This window comes from Panthera uncia (genome assembly GCF_023721935.1).
Source record: "Panthera uncia isolate 11264 chromosome C1 unlocalized genomic scaffold, Puncia_PCG_1.0 HiC_scaffold_4, whole genome shotgun sequence".
NCBI classification, from domain to species: Eukaryota; Metazoa; Chordata; class Mammalia; order Carnivora; family Felidae; genus Panthera; species Panthera uncia.
In genome coordinates this window covers 9984111-10008269 of record NW_026057585.1, presented here as the reverse complement: position 1 = coordinate 10008269, position 24159 = coordinate 9984111, and the positions used below count along the sequence as shown (strand labels likewise).

The window sequence follows — 24159 nt, the reverse complement described above, 5'->3', positions numbered from 1 at the left end:
GAAAGTACAGTTAAACCAAGGAGAGCCAAGTCCCCAGATGCCCACTACTTAAAGACAACCACTATTAATATTTTGGTGTGTATCTTTTTGAGAGGTTTTAACAGGGTACTCTGTTAGGTGCTTGGGGGCAGGTTGGTTAGTGTGTGAGGGGGGAAAGATGCAAAAGAAACAGAAGTAAAGGGAAGTAATGTGAATTCAGTGGTATCTGTGTCCAGGCACTATGGTAAATGCTATATTTAAATTTTTTTTTGAGGTAGGCATTCTCAAACCCATTTTCCAGAAATAGAAACTGAGATTTTGGAGACATTAAGTATTTTGCCTAAGGTAAGTAGCAGAATTAGGATTGAGTCCAGGTCTCATGAGCCCAGCTTATACCTAAGAAAGCATAGATCAGACCATGTGACTTCTCTATTCTTAACCTTCCATTGGCTTCCCATCACATATAGGGAGAAAACACCTTAAGTTCTTTTCTTTTCTCAGTTTGCAAAGCACTTGCATGGCTTGGTCCTCCTTGCCCTGCTCTCTGACCTTGTTCCTGTCGCTGTCCCCTCCCTCACTGTGCTCTAGGCTCAGTGTCCTCCTTGCTTTGCCTTGAGCACCCTAGGCATGTCTGCCCCAAAGCCTTTGCACACAATTTCCTGTATCTGCGACACTCTTAACCTCAGGTCTTCGTGTGATTTGCTGTCTCGCTCCTTTCAGGTCTTTGCCCAAATGCCCTCTCTTCAAAGAATCTTACCCTGACAACCTTATCTAAACCACTAGCTACTGTGTCTGTATCTTTGCCTTAGCTTTGTTTTTCTTGCTGGCACTTACTTTCTGACACTGTACTTTGCCTTTATTTGTTTATTGCTTGGCGCTAATGAATAATGTAAGTTCTGTGAGGCGTATATCCCCACAGCGCAGAACAGTGCCTCACATATAGTAGACTCAAGTATTTCTGTGTCAGTGAATGAATATAACCTAAGAATCCTATTACATTTGAAAGGTAACTTTTGGCCTGATTAAGTAAAATTACCCTTAGTTAAATAAGGCTTTTGAGATACCATTGAAGACTGTTTGAAACTTCTTTGGAATCAAATCTTAGATACTTTAAAACTAGATGAGGATCTTGGTGATGCACACAAAGCAAGTTACAGTGTTCTCAAAATCATTTGCTCTCACTGCTGCCAAGTGGATGGGACATTCATGGGTCAGTAAGAGAAAAGCTATCTGATTTTTCAGATGTGTTTTATAGGCCTATTATATACAGACAACAAACAAAATTTCACTGCCTCTTAGTTTGAGTTGCAGTACACATTGTCACAGGGTGAAGTGTTTTCAGTCTTGATGAAATAATTTGAAAAGAGTTCTGTCCTCTCCACAACAGACATGGTCTGTGCTCCAGTGTGTATGGTAAACTTTTCTCCAAACTTTTCTGGGAAAAAGTTTAAACCTCAAAAATTGAAAAGAAGGTACAGTTAACAGCCATATTCCCTTTTTACCACTTGTTAACTTTTTGCTAAATTTGTGATCTGTTTCTCTCTTTCCCTGCTCCCTTCCCTCTCTCCCTCTCCATCTCTTTCTATCTTTGTCTCTCTCTCCTCTTCACACACACTGTTGTTTTACTTAGCCATTTGATAGTAAGTTGCAGATATCGTAATTTACCCCTAAATATCTCAGTATGTATTTCCCAAGAACAAGGGTGTTTTCCTATATATAGCCACAGCACTGTTAGTGAAATTAACATTGATAAAGTAATATTAATTGACCTGCAGTCCATACTCAGATTTACCCAATGTCAAAAAGTGTTCTTATAGATATTTTTTCCAATCAAGAATCATGTACCATATTTGGTTGTAATGACTTGTTAGTCTCCTTTAATCTAACATAGGTCCTTTACCCTTGTTTTACCTTTTCTTAATGTCTTTCATGACACTGACGTATTTGAGGAATCAAGGCCGACAGTTTGAGTTTTTCTTGTGGTTCAATTCAGGTTAAACATTTTTTGGTGAGAAAAATGCATAGGTGCGCAGTAAGCTCTCAGTAGTCAAGAAACTGAGAATGAAAAGTAAAGAGTACTTGTTTTCCTCTTTGTTTCTGCAGGATTCTGAACACAAGCAGCTTACTCTGTGACTGTCATTTGAAGTGGTTGCTTCAGTGGCTGGTTGATAATAACTTCCAACATTCTGTGAATGTAAGCTGTGCACACCCTGAATGGCTAGCAGGGCAGAGCATCCTGAATGTGGATCTGAAAGATTTTGTCTGCGGTTTGTATTTTTGTTTTAAAATTTTGTATACTGTACATCTACTGTCTTTTTTATTTTTTTATTTTATTATTGTTATATTTTCATCATGATAGGTATACTCTTTAATCCCCATCCCCTATTTCCCCTATCTCCCCTACCTCTCCCCCCACCTCTGGTAACCATCAGTTTGTTCTCTATAGCTAAGAATCTGTTTCTTGGTTTCTCTCTCTCTCTCTTTTATTTTTTAAACTTTGCTCGCTTGTTGTGTTTCTTAAATTCCACATATGAGTGAAATCATATGGTAATCGTCTTTCTCTGACTGACTTATTTCACTTAGCATTATACTCTCTAGCTCCATCCATGTCATTGCAGATGGCAAGATTTCATTGTTTTTCATGGTTGAATAATACCCCATTGTGTATATGTATCACATCTTCTTTATTCATTCATTATAAATGGACACTTGTGCTACTTCCATAATTTGGCTGTGGTAAATAATGCTGCAGTAAACATAGGGGTGCATGTATCCCTTTCAGTTAGTGTTTTTGTATTCTTTGGGTAGATACCTAGTAGTGTGATTTCTGGATCGTAGAGTAGTTCTGTTTTTAATATTTTGAGGAAGCTCCATGCTGTCTTCTTCCACAATGGCTGCACCAGTTTGCACTTCCTCAACAGTGTAACAGTGCAATTCCCACATCCTTGCCAACATTTGTTATTTCTTGTATTTTTGATTTTGGCCATTCTGACATGTGTAGGGGTGATATCTCATTGTGGTTTTGGTTTGCATTTACCTGATGATGACTGCTGTTGAGCATCTTTTCATGTGTCTGTTGGCCATCTGTGTGTCTTTGGAGAAATGTCTTTTCATGTCTTCTGCCCATTTTTTAATTGGATTATTTGTTTTGGGAGTATGCCCTTGTATCAATTCTTTATATATTTTGGATATTAACCCTTTGTCAGATATGTCATTTGCAAATATCTTCTCCCATTCAGTAGGTTGCCTTTTAGTTTTGTTGATGGTTTCCTTTGCTCTGCAAAAATTTTTTATTTTGATGTAGTCCCAATAGTTTATTTTTGCTTTTGTTTCCCTTGCCTCAGGAGACATATCTAGAAAAAATATTGCTGTGGCCAGTGTCAAAGAGGTTACTGCCTGTGCTCTATTCAAGGATTTTTATGGTTTCAGGTCTCACATTTTAGGTCTTTAATCCATTTTGAGTTTATGTTTGTGTATGGTATCAGAAAGTGATTCGATTTTCAATTTCATTCTTTTGTATGTAGCTGTCCAGTTTTTCCAACACCATTGGTTGAATAGACTGTTTCCCATGGTATATTCATTCCTCCTTTGTCAAAGATTAATTGACCATATATTTGTGGGGTTGTTTCTAGGTTTTCTGTTCTATTCCATTGATTTATATGTCTGTTTTTATGTCAGTACCATATTAATTGCTACCACTGTGTAATATAACTTGAACTCTGCAGTGTGATACTCCAGTTTTGTTTCTCTTTAAGATTGCTTTGGCTACTTGAGGTCTTTTGCAGTCCCATTCGAATTTCAGGATTGTTTGTTCTAGTTCTGTGAAAGGTGCTCTTGGTATTTTCATAGGAATTGCATTAAATGTGTAGATTGCTTTGGGTAGTATAGATATTTTAACAATATTTTTCTAACACATGAGCATGGAATGTCTTTCCATTTCTTTGAATATCTTTCACCAGTGTTTTACACTTTTCAAAGTACGGGTCTTTCACCTCTTTGGTTAAGTTTATTCCTAGATGTTGTATTATTTTTGGTACAATAGTAAATGAGATTGTTTTCTTAATTTCACTTTCTGCTGCTTCATTATTAGTGTATAGGAATGGAACAGATATCTGTACATTGGTTTTGTATCCTGCAAACTTACTGAATTCATTTTTCAGTTCTAGTAGTTTTTTGGTTGAGTCCTTAGGGTTTTCTATGTGTAGTATCATGTCATCCACAAATAGTGAAAGTTTTACTTCTTCCTTACCAATTTGGATGCCTTTTACTTCTCTATATTGTCTGATTACCGTGGCTAGGACTTCCAGTAGTCTGTTGAATAAAAGTGGTGAGAGTGGACGTCCGTGTCTTGTTCCTGACCTTGGGGGAAAAGCTTCTACTTTTTCACCATTGAGTATGATGCTGAGTGGGGTTTTTCATATAAGGTTTTTATTATGTTGAGATATATTCCCTCTAAACCTACTTTACAGAGGGTTTTTTTCATGAATGGATGTTGTACTTTGTCAAATGGTTTTTCTGCATCTATTAAAATGATCATATGATTGCTTTCCTTTCTCTTATTGATGTCATGCATCACATTGATTGTTTTGTGAATATTAAACCATCCTTGCATCCCAGGAATAAATCCCTCTTGGTTGTGGTATATGATTTTTTAAAATATATTCTTGGATTTGGTTTGCTAATATTCTGTTGAGGATTTCTACATCTATATTCATGAGAGATAGTGGTCTGTAGTTCTCTTTTTTTATAGTGTCTTTACTTGGTATCAGGGTGATACTGGCCTTGTAGAATGAATTTGGAAGTTTTCCTTCCTCTTGTATTTTTTGGAATAGTTTGAGAAAGATAGGTATTAACCCCTCTTTAAATGCTTGCTACAATTCATCTGTGAGGCTGTCTAGTCCTGCACTTTTGTTTTTGGGGAGGTTTTTGATTATTGATTCAATTTCATTGCTGATAATTAGTCTGTACAAATTTTGTATTTCTTCCTGCTTTGGTTTTGGTAGATTGTATATTTCTGGAAATTTATCTATTTCTTCTAAGTTATCTAATTTGTTGGTATACGGGTTTTCATAATACTCTTTTACAGTTATTTGTATTTCTGTGGTGTTGATTGTTATTTCTCCTATTTAATTAGTAATTTTGTTTATTTGGGTCTTCTTTTTTTTAATGAGTCTTGCCTAGAGGTTTATCAATTTATTGGTTTTCAAAGAACCAGCTCCTGGTTTCATTGATCTGTTCTATTGTTTTTTTAGTTTGTATGTCATTTATTTCTGCTCTAATCGGCACTGTTTCCTTCCTTTTGCTAGGTTTTGGTTTTCTTCTTTTTCTAGTTCCTTTAGATGTAAGGTTAGGTTGTTTGTTTGAAATTTTTCTTGCTTCTTGAGGTAGGCTTGTATTGCTATAAACTTCCCTCTTAGAACCACTTTTGCTGCATCCCAAAGATTTTGGACGCTTGTGTTTTCATTTTCATTTGTTTTCATGTAATTTTTTATTTCTTCGTTAACTCATTCATTCATTCATTCATTCATTTATTTGTTGAAAGATTTTATTTTTAAGTAATCTCTACATGCAGGGTGGGGCTAAAACTTAACGACCCTGAGACCAAGAGTTGCATGCTCTACAACTGAGCCAGCCATGTGGCCTGACACATTCATTGTTTTTGTTTTGTTTTGTCTTTGTTTCTTTTAATTTTAGAGAAAGCACAAGTGGGAGACAGGGGGAGAGGGACAGAGAGAAGGGGGGAGAGAGAGAGAGATTGATTCCTAAGCAGGCTCCATGCTCAGCGTGGAGCCTGGCACGGGGCTCAATCCCATGACCCTGGGATCATGACCTGAGCTGAAATCTGGAGTTGGATGCTCAACCGACTGAGCCACCCAGGTGCCCCCCATTCGTTGTTTTAATGGCATGTTATTTAACCCCCATGTATTGTGCTCTTTCCAGATTTTTTCTTGTGGTTGATTTCTAATTTCATAGCGTTGTGGTCAGAAAAGATGCATAGTACACACTATCTTAATAACAAAAGTAAAAAAAAAGAAATTAAACCAGAATGCTTTCTCACTAGCATATCCATTTCCATTTCTCTGTGTTCTTCTCTAAAATTTTTATATTGTTGTTAATCGTAGGTTAAATTTTGTGTTCTTTGACTTAGTATATCATAAGTAGTTTTTTTCCTTTCTTGTGTTCTTCAGTGATCATTTTTAATGTCAGTATAATAGCATCTTTATGAATGTAGGCCTTCACTTTTAGGGAGTTGTTAACCTTAAAATAAATTTCCAGTAGTAAGATTCCTGAAACAAAAAAGTAATGATTTTTTTTAAAGTAGATCTTAAAAAGTGCTACCAGGTATTTTACAGAAAGATAGCACTTGTTTAGGTTGTCACCAGCAATGTATGAATATACCAGGTTCATGTTGTTCCTGTTTTTCATGTAGTTTCTTAAGACTAAGGTGTTGGCATTTTTTGGAGGGGAAAGGCGGACAGTCATGGAAAAGTTGTCATGATTCTGACACTCATAATTTCAAGTATATATCTATATTGTTCTTTTCTCAAGCTTGGACATTTTTCCTTTACACTTACATTTCGTTTAAAGTGGAATAACTGATTCTTAGCCTTGGCAGCAGAACTTTTAGATCAGTGTGTTTGTGTTGCATGTCTCTAGTATCTGATCATTTAGATACCCATGTATGGCCAGATCTGTTTTTATAATCTCCTTAAAGATACTGAGGACACTTGGAAGTTCAGGCCCACAAAATGCTTATTTTTTTTTTACATATTAATGACATATTATTTATGAATCGTAGTATATTAGCCAGTCCTAAGCCAGTCTTCAGTTGGACATTTAACATGTTTGATATTTCTCACTATTTTAGGTGAGAGTTACCCACATACAAAGTATATTATGGTTGTTACTCCCCATAAAATATAATAGAATCATAATCCCTATTTTCTGTATTGGCACGGAAAAGAATGAGTGTTGTTATATACATATTTTTATATGTAAGCTCTGTGTACACACAAGAGCTAATAGGATTAGAACTTGTCTTGAAATTTGAATCTGGGTTTTTCTTTTTTCCCTGTAACTGGTAATACTTAAGGAAGGACATTCTAAGCATACGTGACTGTAAGGGATAGTAGAAAGTGGTGCTAAACCCTAAAGTCTGAAAACCTGGGTTCCGGTTCAGCACATGTCTCTGAATAAGTTGTTTGACCCTCTGGGCCTCATTTTCCTCATCCTTAAACCAAAGAATTGGATGCTAGCTCTGTAGTCTCTGTCTTAATATGCCATTTTGTAAACAGAACGCACAATTTTACATTATTTGTTTCAAAAGCTGTGGAAGCAAAAATAAATAAGTGACTTGGCTCCTGCCCCATTTTTTTTCTCTTAGATGATTTTCTCAAGCCACAAATAAGAATGCATCCTGAAACTACAGTTGCTCTAAGAGGCACGAATGCGACTCTGACATGCACTGCAGTGAGCAGCAGCGATTCGCCCACGTCTACTGTGTGGCGCAAAGACAGTGAAATCTTGTATGATGTCGATGTTGAGAATTTTGTTCGTTATCAGCAGCAAGCTGGAGAAGCTCTGGAGTATACGAGTGTCCTACATCTTTTCAACGTGAATTTCACAGATGAAGGAAAATATCAGTGCATTGTTACTAACCACTTTGGTTCTAATTATTCTCTTAAAGCCAAGCTGACTGTGAATGGTAAGGAATTCTGCTCCCTGATAGTTTTATAGTTAGAAGGGTTTTTCATGTTCAGTTTTTGAACCACCTAACCAAGAAAATGAGGCTAAACCTGACACTTAAGGGGGGTATTTTACTGTTTTGTCTTTAGGGTTGTGATAATATATAAACTGGATTACCATTTTGCCTACTTACTGTCCCTAACTGCTCTTTGGTTGAGGATAAGGGGCAATTCCATGGCCCCAGGAAATAGGCTACATTTATTGTTATTTACGCTTTTGAAAAAATTCTTTGGAAATTCTCTATTCTTTCTAGAACCATAATTTGGCTCTGAAAATTATGAAATTTATTCCTGACACTGTTCACAGGGCTTTCTAATAATTGGGAGTATTTAGGGCATTTCTAGGTACAGTATCATTATCATTGTCTGAGTATAGTCACACAGAATCATTTTTTAAATTAATGCTCTTTTTCACTGTGGTTTTAAAAATAAATAAATTAATTAATTAATTAAAGAAAATAAAACCTCTCCAAAATAGTTTAATCTATCCCCTATCAGATTGAATAATTAAAATATTTTGGGTTTTGTACAACCAAAAGATGTATTTGTGTCTTTCTCTTTTTTTTTTTTCCTAAAGATTTAAAAAAAATTTTTTTTTAAAGTTTGATTTTGAGAGAGAGAGACAGAATGCGAGCCGGGGAGGGGCAGAGAGAGAGGGAGACACAGAATCCATCTGAAGCAGGTTCCAGGCTCTGAGCTGTTAGCACAGAGCTTGACGTGAGGCTCGAACTCACAAACTGTGAGATCGTGACCTGAGCCAAAGTTGAACACTTAACCACCTGAGGTGCCCCAGGATGTATTTGTGTGTTACTTCTGTGTTGTTTTATGAGATTTTTGAAAGCATAAATTTTTTTTTATCATGCATTTGCCATGCCAGCTTTGTAGATGTTAGTTTGGAAAGCACCATTTAGTATCTTAAGTAAGCGTAGCAAATAGTGAGTTCTAAAATATGGAGCCCAGAAAGGTTTGTGGCCTTCTGCCTTCCTTGTCCCCATCAGAGACATCAGGTGGATGTGGCATGCATTCTGGAAGAATTTAGTCATCACTGTACTCCAAGTATTCTGAGGTTTTGGGAGAAGAGATACCCTCTGAACTTGTATTTACTGTTCATCCAGAGAGCATGTCTTCTCAAAGAAATAGAGTATTTACAACAGTTGATATTGTGCCTAACAGATTGTCTCATTTATGTGTGTATGTAAATATGTGTATGTGTATTTCCCCACCCACCCACTTTTTTCGGTAATCTTTTCTTGGAACAGAGATGCCATCTTTCCTAAAAACTCCAATGGATCTAACCATTCGCACTGGTGCCATGGCCAGATTAGAGTGTGCTGCAGAGGGGCACCCTGCACCTCAGATTTCCTGGCAGAAAGATGGTGGTACTGATTTTCCTGCGGCTCGAGAAAGGCGCATGCATGTCATGCCCGAAGATGACGTCTTCTTCATTGCCAACGTGAAAATAGAAGACATGGGAATCTATAGCTGCATGGCACAAAACAGAGCAGGAGGCCTCTCAGCAAATGCCTCACTCACAGTATTGGGTATGTGTGCTGCCCTGTGGTTCCCTGCTTTGCTTGGAACCTTTTTATAGGGGGCCTGCTCTGATCTTAATGGTGAAAAAAAGTCTAAGTTTCAGATTTTAATTGTGATCCTTGTATCTCTGTCACTGTATTTTGCCAATACACATGGGGTTATGTCAGCCTAGGATATCTGTGGATCAGATAACTGAAATCTGCGAAAGTAATGAGGGCAGAATTAGAGATCTTCATCACATGAATTGAAAATTCAGATCCCTTTATCCTGTCCCTCTGGAAGGTTTCTACTTCATGTATATGTTTTTTTACCTGTTCAGCAGTGAGTTGGCAGTTGTTTTATACTGCTTCATAGTGAACTCAGGGCAATGTAATTGTTTTTCCCATATTTTATTATTTTTTAATATAATGTCAAGTTAGCTAACATACAATGCATCCCTTAGTTCATTTTTTTTTTTTTTTAATTAAATGCACCAAAAATGACCTGTCTTTTGGTTAGATGTCCTGTTTTCCTTCCATTGTGTCCCTCTTCTTCCTGTGTTCTGGTAAAGTGTCTTTTCCCTAAAGAGTTCCCTTGACAAGCCTGTTTTTTTTTTTCCTCATGAGAATACTTTTCTTCATGGGACTCAAATCAAAGGCAGAGTCTGCTTTCTAGTTCTCTATTCCCCTAGATGTTAGTTTTTTTTTAAGTTTGTTGCTTTGTGTTATTTACTTGCATAATCAGAAAAATAAGTTTGTTGTTTTAAAAATTTAGAATATACAGAAGATTAGAAAAAGGGAAAGTCACCAAAACACTGTTAAAGATTTTGGCGTGTTCTGGACCTTTTTTTTTTTTTTTTTTTTTAAATACATTTTCACGTAGTTATGTATACCTACTTCTTTCCTCTTAAATATTGTGTCAGAAGGGTTACTCTGTCATTAAGTCTTGAAAAAATACCATGTGGCTGTACTATACTCACTCATTTTCCCGCTAGATTTAAAGATCTTTTTCTTTTGGGGCACCTGGGTGGCTCAGTCGGTTGAGCGTCCGACCTTGGCTCGGATCATGATCTCACAGTTTGTGAGTTCAAGCCCCACATCAGGCTCTGTGCTGACAGCTCAGAGCCTGCATGGAGCCTGCTTCAGATTCTGTGTCTCCCTGTCTCTCTGCCCCTCCCCAGCTCACACTCTGTCTCTCTCTCTCTCTCAAAAATAAACATTAAAAAAAAATTTTTTTTTTTAAAAAGATCTCTTTCTTTTATGTTTAAAAATTGCACCAATTTCATAATAAACATCTTTGTGTATAAATCTTTGACTTCCTTGCTTAGGATAGCTTGCCCAAGGTAGAATTAGTGATTTTTGAGGCTTTTGCTTTTCTGGAACACAAACTTCAATCCTCCTACGGGCATATGAAAGTGCTTACTTACTTCATTAACACCTCATTTGTCTAATTCAGTAGAAATCAATAAATAAAATTGTTTAACATGATTCTTTTGTACATCTTTCTGTAAGAGACACCCTCATTTATCAGACCCCTGGAGGACAAGACAGTAACCCGAGGTGAAACTGCGGTATTACAGTGCATAGCGGGAGGAAGTCCTGCTCCTCGCCTCAACTGGACCAAAGATGATGGGCCACTGCTGGTGACAGAACGGCACTTCTTTGCTGCAGCCAACCAGCTTCTCATCATTGTAGATGCTGGCCTGGAAGATGCTGGAAAATATACCTGCATCATGTCTAACACCCTTGGAACAGAACGTGGTCACATTTACCTCAATGTCATTTCATCCCCCAATTGCGACTCTTCCCAGAGTAGCATTGGGCATGAAGATGATGGCTGGACCACAGTTGGCATTGTCATCATTGTTGTGGTCTGCTGTGTTGTGGGCACCTCTTTGATCTGGGTCATTGTTATTTACCACATGAGAAGGAAGAATGAAGACTATAGTATCACAAACACAGGTGAGTGGTACCAGTTAACACCAATGGCTTGTACTTGAGTCAGGAACATAATGTAGGATTTGTCGTAAAATATAAAAAGCTATGGAGCTTTGATACTTTACATGTGGTAGAAGGAAGAGTTTCTTTCTTAAAGTGTCCTACTTCCTCCATATAATAGAACCTTTCTGATTAATAATTTTAAGAATTTGTAGATACTCCCCCAAGACTTTGCTCTCATAAACACATTACAGGTACACCTTCTTTCTTTAATGCCAAGGGCTCATTTCCATCATAGCTTCCCTTTGGGAAAGAGTGGAGCTCTTATGACTGGGATCAGCCTTTCATAGCCCTCCCCCGGAAATCCTGAAAGAGAACAGGTCAGTCAGATAGATGGTGAGAGTTTGCCTATGGATAAGATTTCAGACTTCAGGTTCTGCTTCTTTTAGTAATACTTTTTTTTTTTTAATGTTTATTTATTTTGAGAGAGAGAACGCATGCACACATGAGCGGGGAAGGGGCAGAGAGAGAGAATCCCATGCAGGCTCTGCACTCTCAGTGCATAGCCCAACGTAGGGCTCAATCCCACGAACTGTGATCTCATGACTTGAGCTGAAATCAGGAGTAGGATGCTTAATTGACTGAGCCACCAAGGCACCCCTTAAAATGAAGCTTTGAAAAGAATTTTAGTGAGAAATAGTTTAGGGGAAAATTCTAAGAGCTGTCGAGTTCCTAGGTACATAGCATTTTCTTGGCCAAGAGTATCAAAGTAGAACACATTTGCACAATGTCTTCTGAGTGTTGGCTTTAGTCACCTAACTTTATTTGAGAGTTATAGATGTCTCTTTTACAGAGGAGCTTAATCTGCCTGCAGACATTCCCAGCTACTTGTCTTCCCAAGGAACACTGTCGGAGCCACAGGAAGGCTACAGTAACTCTGAGGCAGGCAGTCATCAGCAACTTATGCCTCCCACCAATGGATATTTACACAAAGGCACTGATGGTAATGACACTTTGTTGTATATGCTTACAATTTCAGCTTATTCTGTTGAGTTTAGTTTTCAGTGTACCGTTTTCCCCATTAACCTGAGGCAACATTTTAAAAGTAAGATACTCACGGAAAACATTTGGCTGCATGCAAAATAGGATGGAAATTGACTGGAAATTGATTGGATGGAAATCTTAACAGAGAAGAAAACCATCTGACAGAAAGGAGAAACACATCCCAAATCAAGGGATTGGTGCACACAGCAAAGGCTCCCAAACCAAAGTAGGAGATGCTCTAGAAACTTTTCTCGGGTGTCTGATCCTTTAAGGCATGAGCACTCTTCAGACCATATCCAGGGAGGTTTGGGTCTCCTGCTGGCAGGTTGATACTAAAGTTTGAAGGGCAGTGATGATTATCAGCATATGTTGGAGAACAGCAGAGAGATACAACATGTTCCCTAGTTAAATGAATCCCACTTCTCAATACTACTACTCTCCCTCGCTCCACCCTTCCTGCAGGGAGTGACAGAGCTCAGGGAGATGAATTAAGGGATAGAGGAATTGGGTTTGATTCCTAGTTTCTCTTTCCAGCTCTGGGACCACAAACAAGTTACTTAAATCTGAGCTTTGTAACTTTCTCATTTTTAAAATAAATGAGCAATGTCTTATAAAGCACTTCTCTCAAGATTTTCATAGATCCTTTCAACAAATCTGTGTAGTTCTTCAAGTATTGTTCAAATGAAAGGCCTATTCTATTTGTACAGAGATTGTTTAGGCCAAGGGTTAACAGAATTTCTCGGTTTAATCGATAAATTGGATTTTATTTTGGCTTTCCATGGAAAGGGGGCTACTGCTAGCACTTAAAAGCATCTTTAAATGTCTCTACTCTTTGAAATTGGTGGGCAATAACACTGCTTTCTGGGCTAAACTAAATTACTTCTAGGTCTCTTCCAGTTCTAACACTGTTGCCTGGTCAAGAACAATTACTTGTTCTTTATTTCTCTCTCTCTTTCCTGTCTTTCATCAGTTTTCAAAACACATAACTGGCCAGGGAGCTCATTATTAAACTTTACTTCTGCCAAACACGTGTGTATCAGGCAGGACTCTTGACCATCAGAGGCCTTCTCGAGGGGTACTTTTAGTAATGAGTGTTGCTTAACTCCCTGATGGCACAAAAGGGATGCGGGTTTTTGTGAAGTTATCATAACTCCTTGTTCTCTGCTTTAGTTTGCTTAACTCAAACATGTGACTTATAGCACAGTGCTGCCTTATCTTGGCCCTTGATTTGGGCCTGACCTGTACAGGCTGGACAGAGATGGTTTAACCTAGCATTCAAGAGCATGGGCTCTGGAGCCAGAGTGCCTGAGTTCAGATTTCACCTCCTTACCATAACAAGGTGGAGGCATCTATGAGCAAGTTACCTCATTTCTCTGTGTTACAGTTACCCCATCTGTTAAATGGGGATAACCATAGTACCTACCTCATAGGGAGGTTGTGAGGATTAAATTAGTTAATTCACAGAAAGACCGTGAAACGGTTTATTGAATAAGTGCTGAATCAGTGCCAACTATGATGATAATGATGGCGGCTGGTGAAGGAAACTGGTAATTGGCAAAGCTGATTCCTTAACTGAAGGATTCTTTCCTTTGTTGTCATCAGGTGGCACTGGCACCCGGGTTATTTGCTCTGATTGTTACGACAATGCCAACATCTACTCCAGGACCCGAGAATACTGTCCGTACACCTATATTGCCGAGGAGGATGTTCTGGATCACACGCTGTCCGGCCTCATGGTCCAGATGCCCAAAGAAACATATTTGGCACATGCTCCCCAAGATGCCCCTATCTTGGAGAGCCTGGTGTCATCAGCAGACAGAGAGTTGGCCGCCTTTCCCGCCAACCATGAGAGGATAAATGAGAAGAAACTTCCCTCCACACAGACGAACAGTGGTAAAGGGCACAGCGTTTTTTGTTTATTTTGCTTTGTTTTTACCCTCCCCTACTTGATTTTTCCTTCTGATTTGACAGGAAGCAAGCCAATTGGTATAATGTAGTAATGAGCTACTATTAGCTGGTGTAAACTGGAGCCAGAGATTTTTAGAGATAAGGGTTACAAAGAAGTCTGTATCTGTAGGGTGGAAACAGCTTTTGTGGGAGTATCAAGGTCACACTCCTAAAGCTTCAGAAGCCGTACAGAGAAAGCTTCTAAAAGGTGTCATATGGGTGTTAATTGTTTCTTCCATCCTTATGTAAATAATGGAGATTGGAAATGCTAAGGATATAATCTGGGCATAGTTCGGTGGAGGTTTTTATGGAGAAGATTTAAAAATGTTTTGGTCACTGTTCTCTCAGGTAAACATCGAATGCCAGGATCACTTAGCTGGTGCTGTGGGGTGTTACGATCCAGGGCCATAAGTGAGGAGGCAGTTTTGGGATAGTGTCTGCTGGCCCACATGGCCTGGGAAAAGAAGTATATGTTACATTGTGCAGATGAGGCATTTGCTGACAACTCTTTCTAGACCATGAAGGGCACTCCTTAGCATGTCTTCCTGTCCCTCCAGGCTTTTCATCAGCTGTCACCCTCTTGTCAACCTGAAATGGAAGGGCACAGGAAATTGGGGAGGGGGAGGACTATAGGTGCATCCTGGGGTGGTGGGTCTGGTGGGAGTAAATGATCTGACATGGGACTTCTAAGATACATGCTCTGTTCTTTTTTTTTTTTTTTATTTAAGTTCTTATTTTTAGCAGTACATTTTTTCTTAAGTTTGTTTATTTATTTTGAGAGGGAAGGGCGTGGCAGAGAGAGGGAGAGAAAGAATCTCAAGCAGGCTCTGCATTGTCAGCACAGAGCCTGAAGCAAGTCTCGATCTCACAAACCAGGAGATCATGACCTGAGCCAAAGTCAAGAGTAGGACGCTTAACCGACTGAGCCACCCAGGAGCCCCTGAATTTTGAATAAATATATAATAATTAATTAAGAAACCCTCTCCAAAGATTTCTAAAGAGAATACAAGTCAGAGAAAAGTATATTGTCACTGAAGTTCAGTGCCCATGTTAGAAGTGTGCCAACAGTAAATCCATGTTCCTGTGTCTTGAAAGAGGTACACACATACGAAAAAATTTTAGTAAAAGCAAAAATGCAGTGCATCTTTTTCCTAACTTTGGGGACATCTTATTGTTAAGCTGGTCTGTAAGTGAGGAAGTGTGCAAATGAATGCTCTGGTGCCCTGCTCATTCCTAAGTGGGGTGTTCTAGCTCCTTCCCACTCAAAGTGTGGTGTCAGCTTCGGCATCACCTAGGAGCTTTTAGAAATGCAGACCGAGGTTCCCACCCCAGACCCAGTGAACCAGAGTCTTTATTTTAACAAGATCCCCAGGTTATTTGTATGCATATTAAAGCTTAAAAACCCCTGTGCTGGTCTACTTTTCCGTTGGGGTTTGTTTTTATTTCTGAGTGTTTGTTTACAGAATGTTTGGCTAACTTTTTCCAAAATGCATCCCCATGAAGTTAATATAACTTTCAGCAACTGATATTTGGGGAAAGAGTTCACCACTGCAGTAGATAAGGTGAATGAGAAATGCGTATTTTTGAAACCACAAAGTACAGATAATCTGATTTAAAATTGCTGCTTTGGGTTATTATTTTGTTGTTAGAATTATTGGCATGCTAGAAGCTGGAGGGAAGTGGTTGTTTATTTTTAAAAGAATTTTTTTTAACATGGACATTTGTTATTTAAAGATGTAATGGCTGCATTGAATGAGCGATTTTTGTCTGTGTGTCATGCAACTTTCACGACAATATGGATGCTATTTTAGTCTGTTTCCATGTGTCTAAAGCATTTTATTTTTAAATTTTTGTAGCAGCAGAACCACTAATAATAGATGAAAGGAGAGGACATAGCTCCTGGTTTCAGTAAATAATTGGTGAAGTTTGTTGGGTAGAAGGGCTTGAAAGACCATGGTTCCCGTTTCTATTTTGTTTTCTTTTATTAATTGTTGCCAAGAAGACGGCAAGTATACATTTGCTCTCAGTGTCCTTATTCAGGAATATTGAGCATCTTTTTTTGGAGGATTTGGATAGAAGAAAATTAAGTTTTAGACCATTCGTTTTGAACTTCCATTTGCCACTGATTATTGTCTTTCATTGTCAGAAACATTGCAGCGGCCTCTGTGGAGCGCAAGCAAAGAACGAGGCCTGCCTCATCCTCCCTTTTCCCAGCAGCTGGTAATTGAGTCACCGCAACTCCATCAGAGCGAGGGTCTGGCGGAGAGTGGTCCAGATTGTTCCACATCCTCCATGCCCTGTCACAGGTTGCACGACCACGCTTTTGACTTTAGTAGGACTCGGAACATTCAAGACGGTTGTGAGGGCACATGAAACCCACTCCAGGATGAAATCTGGGCAAAGACTCAAGGTAATTAATTTTGTATTTACTACCTCAGAGTTCAGAAGAAACCCCGAAGTCAGCATTTGCTTTCCCTATCTGCAGTTACATCTGACCACACCAAGGTGGGCCGGGCATTTGTTTGGGCTTATACCTGATGAAGAAGGGGTAATGGCTGACAGAAATGGGTACATCTAATAAAACACATGCAGCACGGGCAGAGGAAAATACAGGACAGATGTGCCTCCTGATGGTTCCACAGGGATGTGCCCAGCTGTGCATTGCCTATTAGGAAGAGTCTCATTGCTGCTTAACATGCTGGATTGTCTCAACCTGCGGAATGATTCTAAGAAAACATCACTGTTCTGTTTTGTCTTCCAAGGAATACAAATAACTTTGGAGCCCTCTGGGAAGTGTGTCTGGGATTCTTCAGTGGTTTTAAGCATATAGTTGAGATTGGGCTTTGATATTCAAGGTCTTTGATAAGAATCCCAGGCATGACCAACTGTTACCATGTCAGTGGGTGTTGTATTCTTGTGAATCTTTTTTTTTTTTTTTTTTTTGTCCCTATCGCCCAGGGATCTTATTGTAAATACATGTGCATTTATAAATAATTTTTGTATTCATTGACCATATGTGTTGGCTGTATTGTAAATATTTTTGATATGCCAAAATTATATATAATATCCAGTTATAATATTGACAGCAGCTTCTCAGACCACAGATTTTGTATAACTCGGTTTAGTGAACCTAAAGACTTTGCTTAAAGTTTTAAAACTGTATTTGTTAAGAAGTATATGTACAGAGGCAGGGTACCTAGTGATTGCATACACACAAACACAATCTTGGTGTAATTAACCACTTTCTTCATACCTAAAAGTTCATACGTCTAGTCATTTGCCATCTATTTACGAGTGCCGGGTAATACTACCTTTCTAAGCATAAAAAGACTCAAAAGACTAGCAGTCTTGTTATAGCTGTGTGCACATAGACAAAGGAAATTTTCTTTTGGGAATATCTTCTTTCAGCAAAGTACGTTGTTGACGAGGAAACCAAAGATTGCTTCTTTTCTATTTGTTTGTTTTTTTTAAATAATATCTCTTCTACCAATGCACAGTATATCTTAAGAAGGGAAGAGTGCTTTTGGGAGTCATTGAATGTGCACAGATTCTTATACTATAAAGCTTTAGAGTGGTCCTTGTTTTGTACAAGTGATTATTTAAGCCAAAAAGTTCTCTTGAATTTCTGTGATAGCAAAAAACTTTCTGTGAACAAAGGTCTTCACACTCTAATGGAATGTAATGGACCAAAGTTCTTTTTTTGTCTGTGCTTTCAGATTTTCTTACCTAGGCTGTCAGATCCTGTCCTCTAAACCTAGTGAGCACTAGTTACATCCTGGATAACTTCCATCACTGAAATGCAAATCTCTGTTTCTAAGTTACTGCGCATTTCAAGGGTTCTAAACTCACATAATATCTTCGCTTTTTGCCAGAAAGTTGAATTGCACACTGGTTTTCAATCCTCAGTTTTTTTCTCCCATAGACAGCAGCACCTCTTTAGCTGTTTCTCCTGCCAAGCCTTTCTCTCTTTCCTTTTTAAACTGTCAACCTCTGTTCATTTTTACTTTGAACTTCTTAAATATCACCATTTTTCTCTCCTTCCAGTTTGTGACTCCTCTTCTTCCTTACCAGCGTGCACTGTGGTCTGTACGGGACTGACTTAGAGTCAGGACCTGGATTTTGTTCCCAGCTCTGCTCCTTACTGGCTGTGCAGTCGGAGGCGAGTCTCTTCACTTCCAGCCTGATTTTCTTGCTTATGAAATGAGGGCATTCTGCTAGCTAGTCCAAAGCCCTTTCCAGCTGTAACGTCCTGTGAATCTGTGATCCCTCCAGGAGCCAAGGAGGATTAGGCTACTCCAATAAAAAGCTGCTTTCATGGGACGTTTGTTAGAGTAACGGGTGGTGCTGCTTCCTCTGACTTGAGCCAGACTCCCTTCCTCCATAGCAGGGGTGACAGCGTAAGAAATACTCACAACTAGAGGAATCACTCTGCTTTGAACCAGTCTCAGCAAACAAAGAGTCTTGACTCGATGGAAGCCACCAACTGCCCTCTCGAGCAGCAGCTCTGAAGGCTAGTGCCCCAGCACACCACAGCATCAGAGTCCGTTGAGGCCGCACTGTGGCTGATTTGTGGCTAGTTCGTGACTCCCTCACCTTTCCAGTGTATTCAAGGTTACCCTGTCACTACCCTGAACTCCCACTCAGAATCTGGCAGACTTTCTTGAGTGTAAAGGTGTAGTTATAGCAAGACTGTTAAGGGTGATAGGGCCAACAAACAGGCTGCAAACCAGTGTTCTAGAAAACTTCGAAGACAAGAGCGCTGCCTCTGCCCTGGCAGTGGTCCTACTACTTCTAGGACTGGTCTGGTCTCCTGAACGGCCAGGTTCACCCTTACATCACCTCAAACAGCTGAGATGTCCTCCTAGATACTCCTAGCTTGCCTAAATAACCAAAAAAAAAAAAAATGAGTCAAGAATTTGTTTAAATATCAAGAGCCTTACCCATGGTCTTAAAAAATAATAATAAATTTAATAAATTCTAATCTTAGGAAAAGAAATTCCTGAAATTTTTCATTACTACATATGCTTTTGACCAAGAAATGATTTAACCCTTACCCGTAGACAGGGTTAGTGGCTCATCAGTGTTTCCTCCCAGCATGTAAGGTCTGCCTAATGCCTCTTGAATCAGGGATGTTGCAAAGCCAAGCAAGTCAAAATGCGGAGAGAAATACTCTCTTGCCCCTCACCCAGTTATCACCCTGTATCAGTAGGGATGCCTAAGTCCTCTTAATTTGTGCCCCTCTTAGACTGATTCTTTAAGTCTATCTGGAAGAAGAAATAGCATCTTTAACTCCATGCCTTCCTGGCACATGGTCTACACCTAAGCCATTGGCTTTCTGTCATTCAGCAGCTTCTAAAGTGCTTTCCCTAGTGTGCAAGTTACTCTATGGGATACAAAGTATCAGAAACCCTCTAATGTGCCATCTCAGAGTGTTTTATGTGTATTTTTCTGAAAGGTAACTTTAATATTTAAAAAGAGTTGCCTTCACACTGCCTGTTGGTGGGTTGTAAAAGGAACATTAAGATATTAAGCAACTTAGACTCTTACCCATTTTCCTAAGAGATGGGAGATGCGATAAGTCTTTAATTACTTAAAGTTTTGCCATGAAATAGGATTAAATTCACTATTTTTATTCCTGAGGACTGGGGTCGTATCTGCCGCCATTCTGTGGGGCAGAAGTTACAGGGAAGTACAGTATACACTTGCCAGTAATTCTATATTAACTAATTCTCTAACAAATTCATCCAGTAATTGGAATAATCAGCGTTTTGTGGGAAAAGTACACTCAGAAGCCAAATGATCATCAGTTCGTAGCATTGAAGAAATTTCTACATTGAGAATGGGAATATGGGCGAGATGACTGTTAGATCTCTCTCAATTTTATCATTGGAAATTTCCAGAAGCAATCTGACAGTCTTAAAACTTTTTCCTTCAAAGTCTTTTATATACAGTAAGTATAGAGCACTAAAGACATTTTTTTCAACTAAAGAGTTTTGGTTTTGGGTTGACATAAGGAGCCTGTTCTGTGCTAATGGCTGAAATCATGAAACTCTGGGCTTATTCTTCTGCAGAAATCTATAACTAGTTACTAACACAAATGGCATTACCATAATAAAAACTTTAAAAGTCTATATAATATTATAACCGTCCTTTTTACTCTTTAATTTTATTCCTGTTTCTTCTTACCAGCAGGACTCCGATTGGAATGGGGTTGGAATTGTGGTGTTCACACCCAGTATTTTACCCAAGTGTGTTATGGCCTTTTCCAAAATAATTTTAATATCCACAGAAATGCTAGAAGGTAATGGAGCCACAGAGGTAAATTTACTGCCATTTCATGCCACGTGCTCCATTTCTGAGTTTGCTCCTCAGTGCAGATTACAGGGGTAATTGTGAAGCAGTTGGGCCTTACGAGGTTGTGCTGAGATTTTTGGCAACCTGTAAGGAATGTCTCATTCTTCTGTGACATGGCCTCTTTCCAGTCTGGCAGATGTTTTTCCCTCCTGCTTCTAACTTAGAACTTTTTTGTTTAGAGTGCAGTCTAAACCACCATCAGTTAGCCTTAATTTTTTTTTTTTCTTTTTTGGACAACTGCCTGGTTTGTTGACAAAAATAACAGGTTCTGAATTAAGAGATGTATTATAAGCTGCTCTTTACAAAACAACACCCTTGAGCCCATGAATCATCTGGAGATTCTGTGAGTGATAAGAGGTCAGTGTGTGTGTGTGTGTGTGTGTGTGTGTGTGTGTGTGTGTGTGTGTGTGTAGTAATCTTTGGACCTGCTCCCTCAAGGTTGTGTGTTGAGTGTGTCTTAGCAATCCTAATAATCTCCACCAATGAGTGGGGTGAAGGTGAAAAATCATCTTGATTTGAGCCTGTTTTTAGATACAAAGAGTAAAGTGATCTTTTATCAACTGTAACTGTCTTGAAAGAGAAATTGATCATCAGGTGGTCAAGTGCTCTTGGAGTATCTCTTGGCTGCTTAAAGTGGCCTCTTGATCCATAGAAAGACTATTTCTACCCTCTCCTTTTCCCCCTTTATCCCACCGAAGGACATTGGTCCAAGTAGCCCTGGTACTAGATGTACCTAAAGAGAGTTAAAAACCAAGTTGGTGTTCAGTGTGATCCTTTCCTAGTATCTATTTATATTTTCTCACACATGAGAATGTATATTTTATAAAGCATGTGTTTGTTTGTCTACCTGTTTGTCTACTGTAACATGTCTTCAATAAAGCTAAAATACATTATCATTTTCTGGTCTTCTCTTGCCTGAAGTATAGGAGGGAAATGGTGCATTTTTCAGTTTGTGGTCCTTTGAGAGGGTCTCCAAATAGATGTGCAAGTTATTGCCCCTCTCTAATTTCTGCTGTGTTTGAGTCACAGACTTTCTTGAGCCTGCCTCTGGAACACTCTGCACCCATGAGCTGCCCAAGGGCCGGGGCTCTCTGCCTCCCTCCTGTTGTACACCCTGGCATCTAGCGATGCCTGGCAGAATGGAAACACACTTCATAGTTCATTAAAAAATAAGAATGGTTCCTACACAAGGAAGGATTTGAAGGCAGCATTTTCGAATTCAAAATTAGCAAAATACTTGAAGAAGCTCTGTTTTCTGGTCAGCTTCCTCACTGTACTGTGTTAGGGGCTATTTCTTTTGAGACTGTCAGAAGCCCCTCATTTATTCCTTGAGGGCTGGACCCATCGTGCACTTCTGCTGCACTTTATGGGGCATGCTCCACCGACATCATCTGTTCAAATCTCACAAAGCTTCTCTAAAATGTAGGTTGGATAGATCATTTTAATTGCCATTTTTTTGTAGTTAAGGAAATTGGCTTGAGATGATCACTTACACACGTCAAAACGCTTTTGGGCAGTAAAGCCAGGACTTGAATCCAGATTTTCTGATACACATTCAGCATTTGCCCCACTGATACCTTCTAGCTCGGGACAGATACTGTTGTGTCTGTAGTCTTCAGAACTATTTGAATACAAAGCCCTCTGGACATCGATAATTTCCAATATGGTGAAGTTTGGACTGGGATGTATACTGGAAGCTGATTTTTACAATATTCCTGATTAAGAAAACACTCAATTTCTTCTCTGACAAGGTGGAATGAAGGAAAATGCTATAGTTTCTTCAGTATTTTTTGTTTTGGAAGGGGATGTACTGGAGCCCAAGTAGCCGCATCCTGCTGAGTTATGCAAGAGACTTGTTCACACTCGGCTGTTTAGAAGCTTCTAACCCAGTGCTTAAGCTGCCTGTGCTGCTGGGCTAGTGGCCATGGACCAACACTTGTGTAAAGTACAGTAAGAATGAATTTCTAGAAAAATGAAACAAGACAAAAGACAACCATAAAATTTTTATTATATTATTTTATTAATGTTATTAATAATTTTATTAAATTACAGATTTAATGGACATAAAATCACTCTGTCAAACTGCTGTTAAAGTTTCTAAATGTTACTCTTGATTTCTGTGCTTTGTCATGGACCAGTAGCAAATAGTTTATGGATAGGCACTGATCTGCAGACCACTTTTACAGGAACAGTGCTGTAACCACGTAATGACATGGTTATGAGTCATGATGGGGATTGGTCTCCCTCATTTCTGGAGATTCCTTTTATTCTTACTAGTTTGAAACTGAGGACTGGGCTTCTGTCCCTTGAGGCCTTCCTGACTGGAAGCAGCGATTTAAAACACCTTTTCAGCTCAGCCAGCAACCCCTGCCCTAAAGCTGCTTGCTTGCATGATGGAGTGTTTTGTTTGTTTTGCTTTTTAATTTTTTTTTTTTAATGTTTATTTTTGAGAGGCAGCGCAAGCAGGGGAGGGGCAGAGAGAGAGAGGGAGACCATGGAATCTGAAGCAGGCTCCAGGCTCTGAGCTGTCAGCACAAAGCCCGACGTGGGGCTCGAACTCAACGAACAGTGAGATCATGACCTGAGCCAAAGTCAGGATGCTTAACCAACTGAGCCACCCAGGCACCCTGCATGGTGGAGTTTTTGGTAGCATCCTGCTTGTTTTCCAGTCCTGCTGTCTTTCTGGCCAATGCACTCCGGCTGGGCTGCTTGTGACTTTTGTTATAAGGGAAACTGTCACAAGATAGGTTAAGGGGAAAAGGAAGTGCATGGGTCATCATAAGGCTAAGGGAAGAGGAAGTACATCATGCTGGGAGGGACATGGTCCGACACAGGGGATCTGATGTGGACTTGGGTAATCGCTGCTGTGATTGCCTTCGGTAAGGCTCCACTGGGGAAGTTTCAGCTGCTATTGGAGGTGTTCAGCCAACCAAGAAATATTTCTTGAAATCCCCAGGACAGAAGGTTCTCACTTTATTTAGTTCACCGACCATCACCAAGACTAGTTGCTCTTCGACAAAAAGAGGCAAATAGGAAGCATTGATCACAATTATTGCCAGCAGGAAATAATGCAATAATAGCAAATGCATTCTGCTACCCTTTCCAGATACTGTTAAGTGCTTTGGCCCTTGATCTTCACAACTGTCCCTTTGAGGGAGATATTCTGACTCCCATTTTACAACTTGTCCAACAAGCAACTTGTCCAAATTTATCTAATTAGCAAGCAACAGAACCAGGAGCTGAAATTAACACTACATGATTCCAAAGCACACATTTTTTCCTTATGCCAAAGACAGGGAAAATGTGAGCTTTTATCACCTTTGTCATTTAGTCTTTGTTAGAGGCTAAACTGTGTGTCCCCCAAATTCATATGTTGCAGCCCTCATCTCTAGTACCTCAGAATATGACTGGACAATCTCTTAAAGAGGTAATGAGGTTAAGATGAGACCTTTAGGGTCGGTGCTAATCCAGTACGACTGGTGTCCTTCTAAGAAGAAATGTAGGGGCGCCTGAGTTGGTTAAGTGTCCGGCTATTGATTTTGGCTGAGATCATGATCTCATGGTTTGTGCTGACAGCATGGAGCCTGCTTGGGATTCTCTCCCTCTCTCTCTGCATCCCCCCATCAAAAATAAGTAAACAT

At 39.3% G+C, this 24159-nt stretch overlaps 1 protein-coding gene across 3 annotated transcripts in view; it reads left to right on the top strand.

Moving 5' to 3' along the window:
• The window catches only part of LRIG2 (leucine rich repeats and immunoglobulin like domains 2), a 63964-nt gene extending 42550 nt beyond the window's left edge, over nucleotides 1–21414 (top strand). For all 3 annotated transcript variants that reach the window (XM_049618391.1, XM_049618393.1, XM_049618392.1), the window contains 7 exons: nucleotides 2083–2246; nucleotides 7364–7684; nucleotides 8984–9265; nucleotides 10748–11197; nucleotides 12027–12176; nucleotides 13820–14110; nucleotides 16311–21414. In XM_049618391.1, coding sequence (XP_049474348.1) covers nucleotides 2083–2246; nucleotides 7364–7684; nucleotides 8984–9265; nucleotides 10748–11197; nucleotides 12027–12176; nucleotides 13820–14110; nucleotides 16311–16537 — 1885 coding nt within the window. In that variant the 3' untranslated portion in view covers nucleotides 16538–21414. The remainder of the gene's footprint in view (nucleotides 1–2082; nucleotides 2247–7363; nucleotides 7685–8983; nucleotides 9266–10747; nucleotides 11198–12026; nucleotides 12177–13819; nucleotides 14111–16310) is intronic.
• The last annotated feature ends 2745 nt before the right edge of the window (nucleotides 21415–24159 follow it).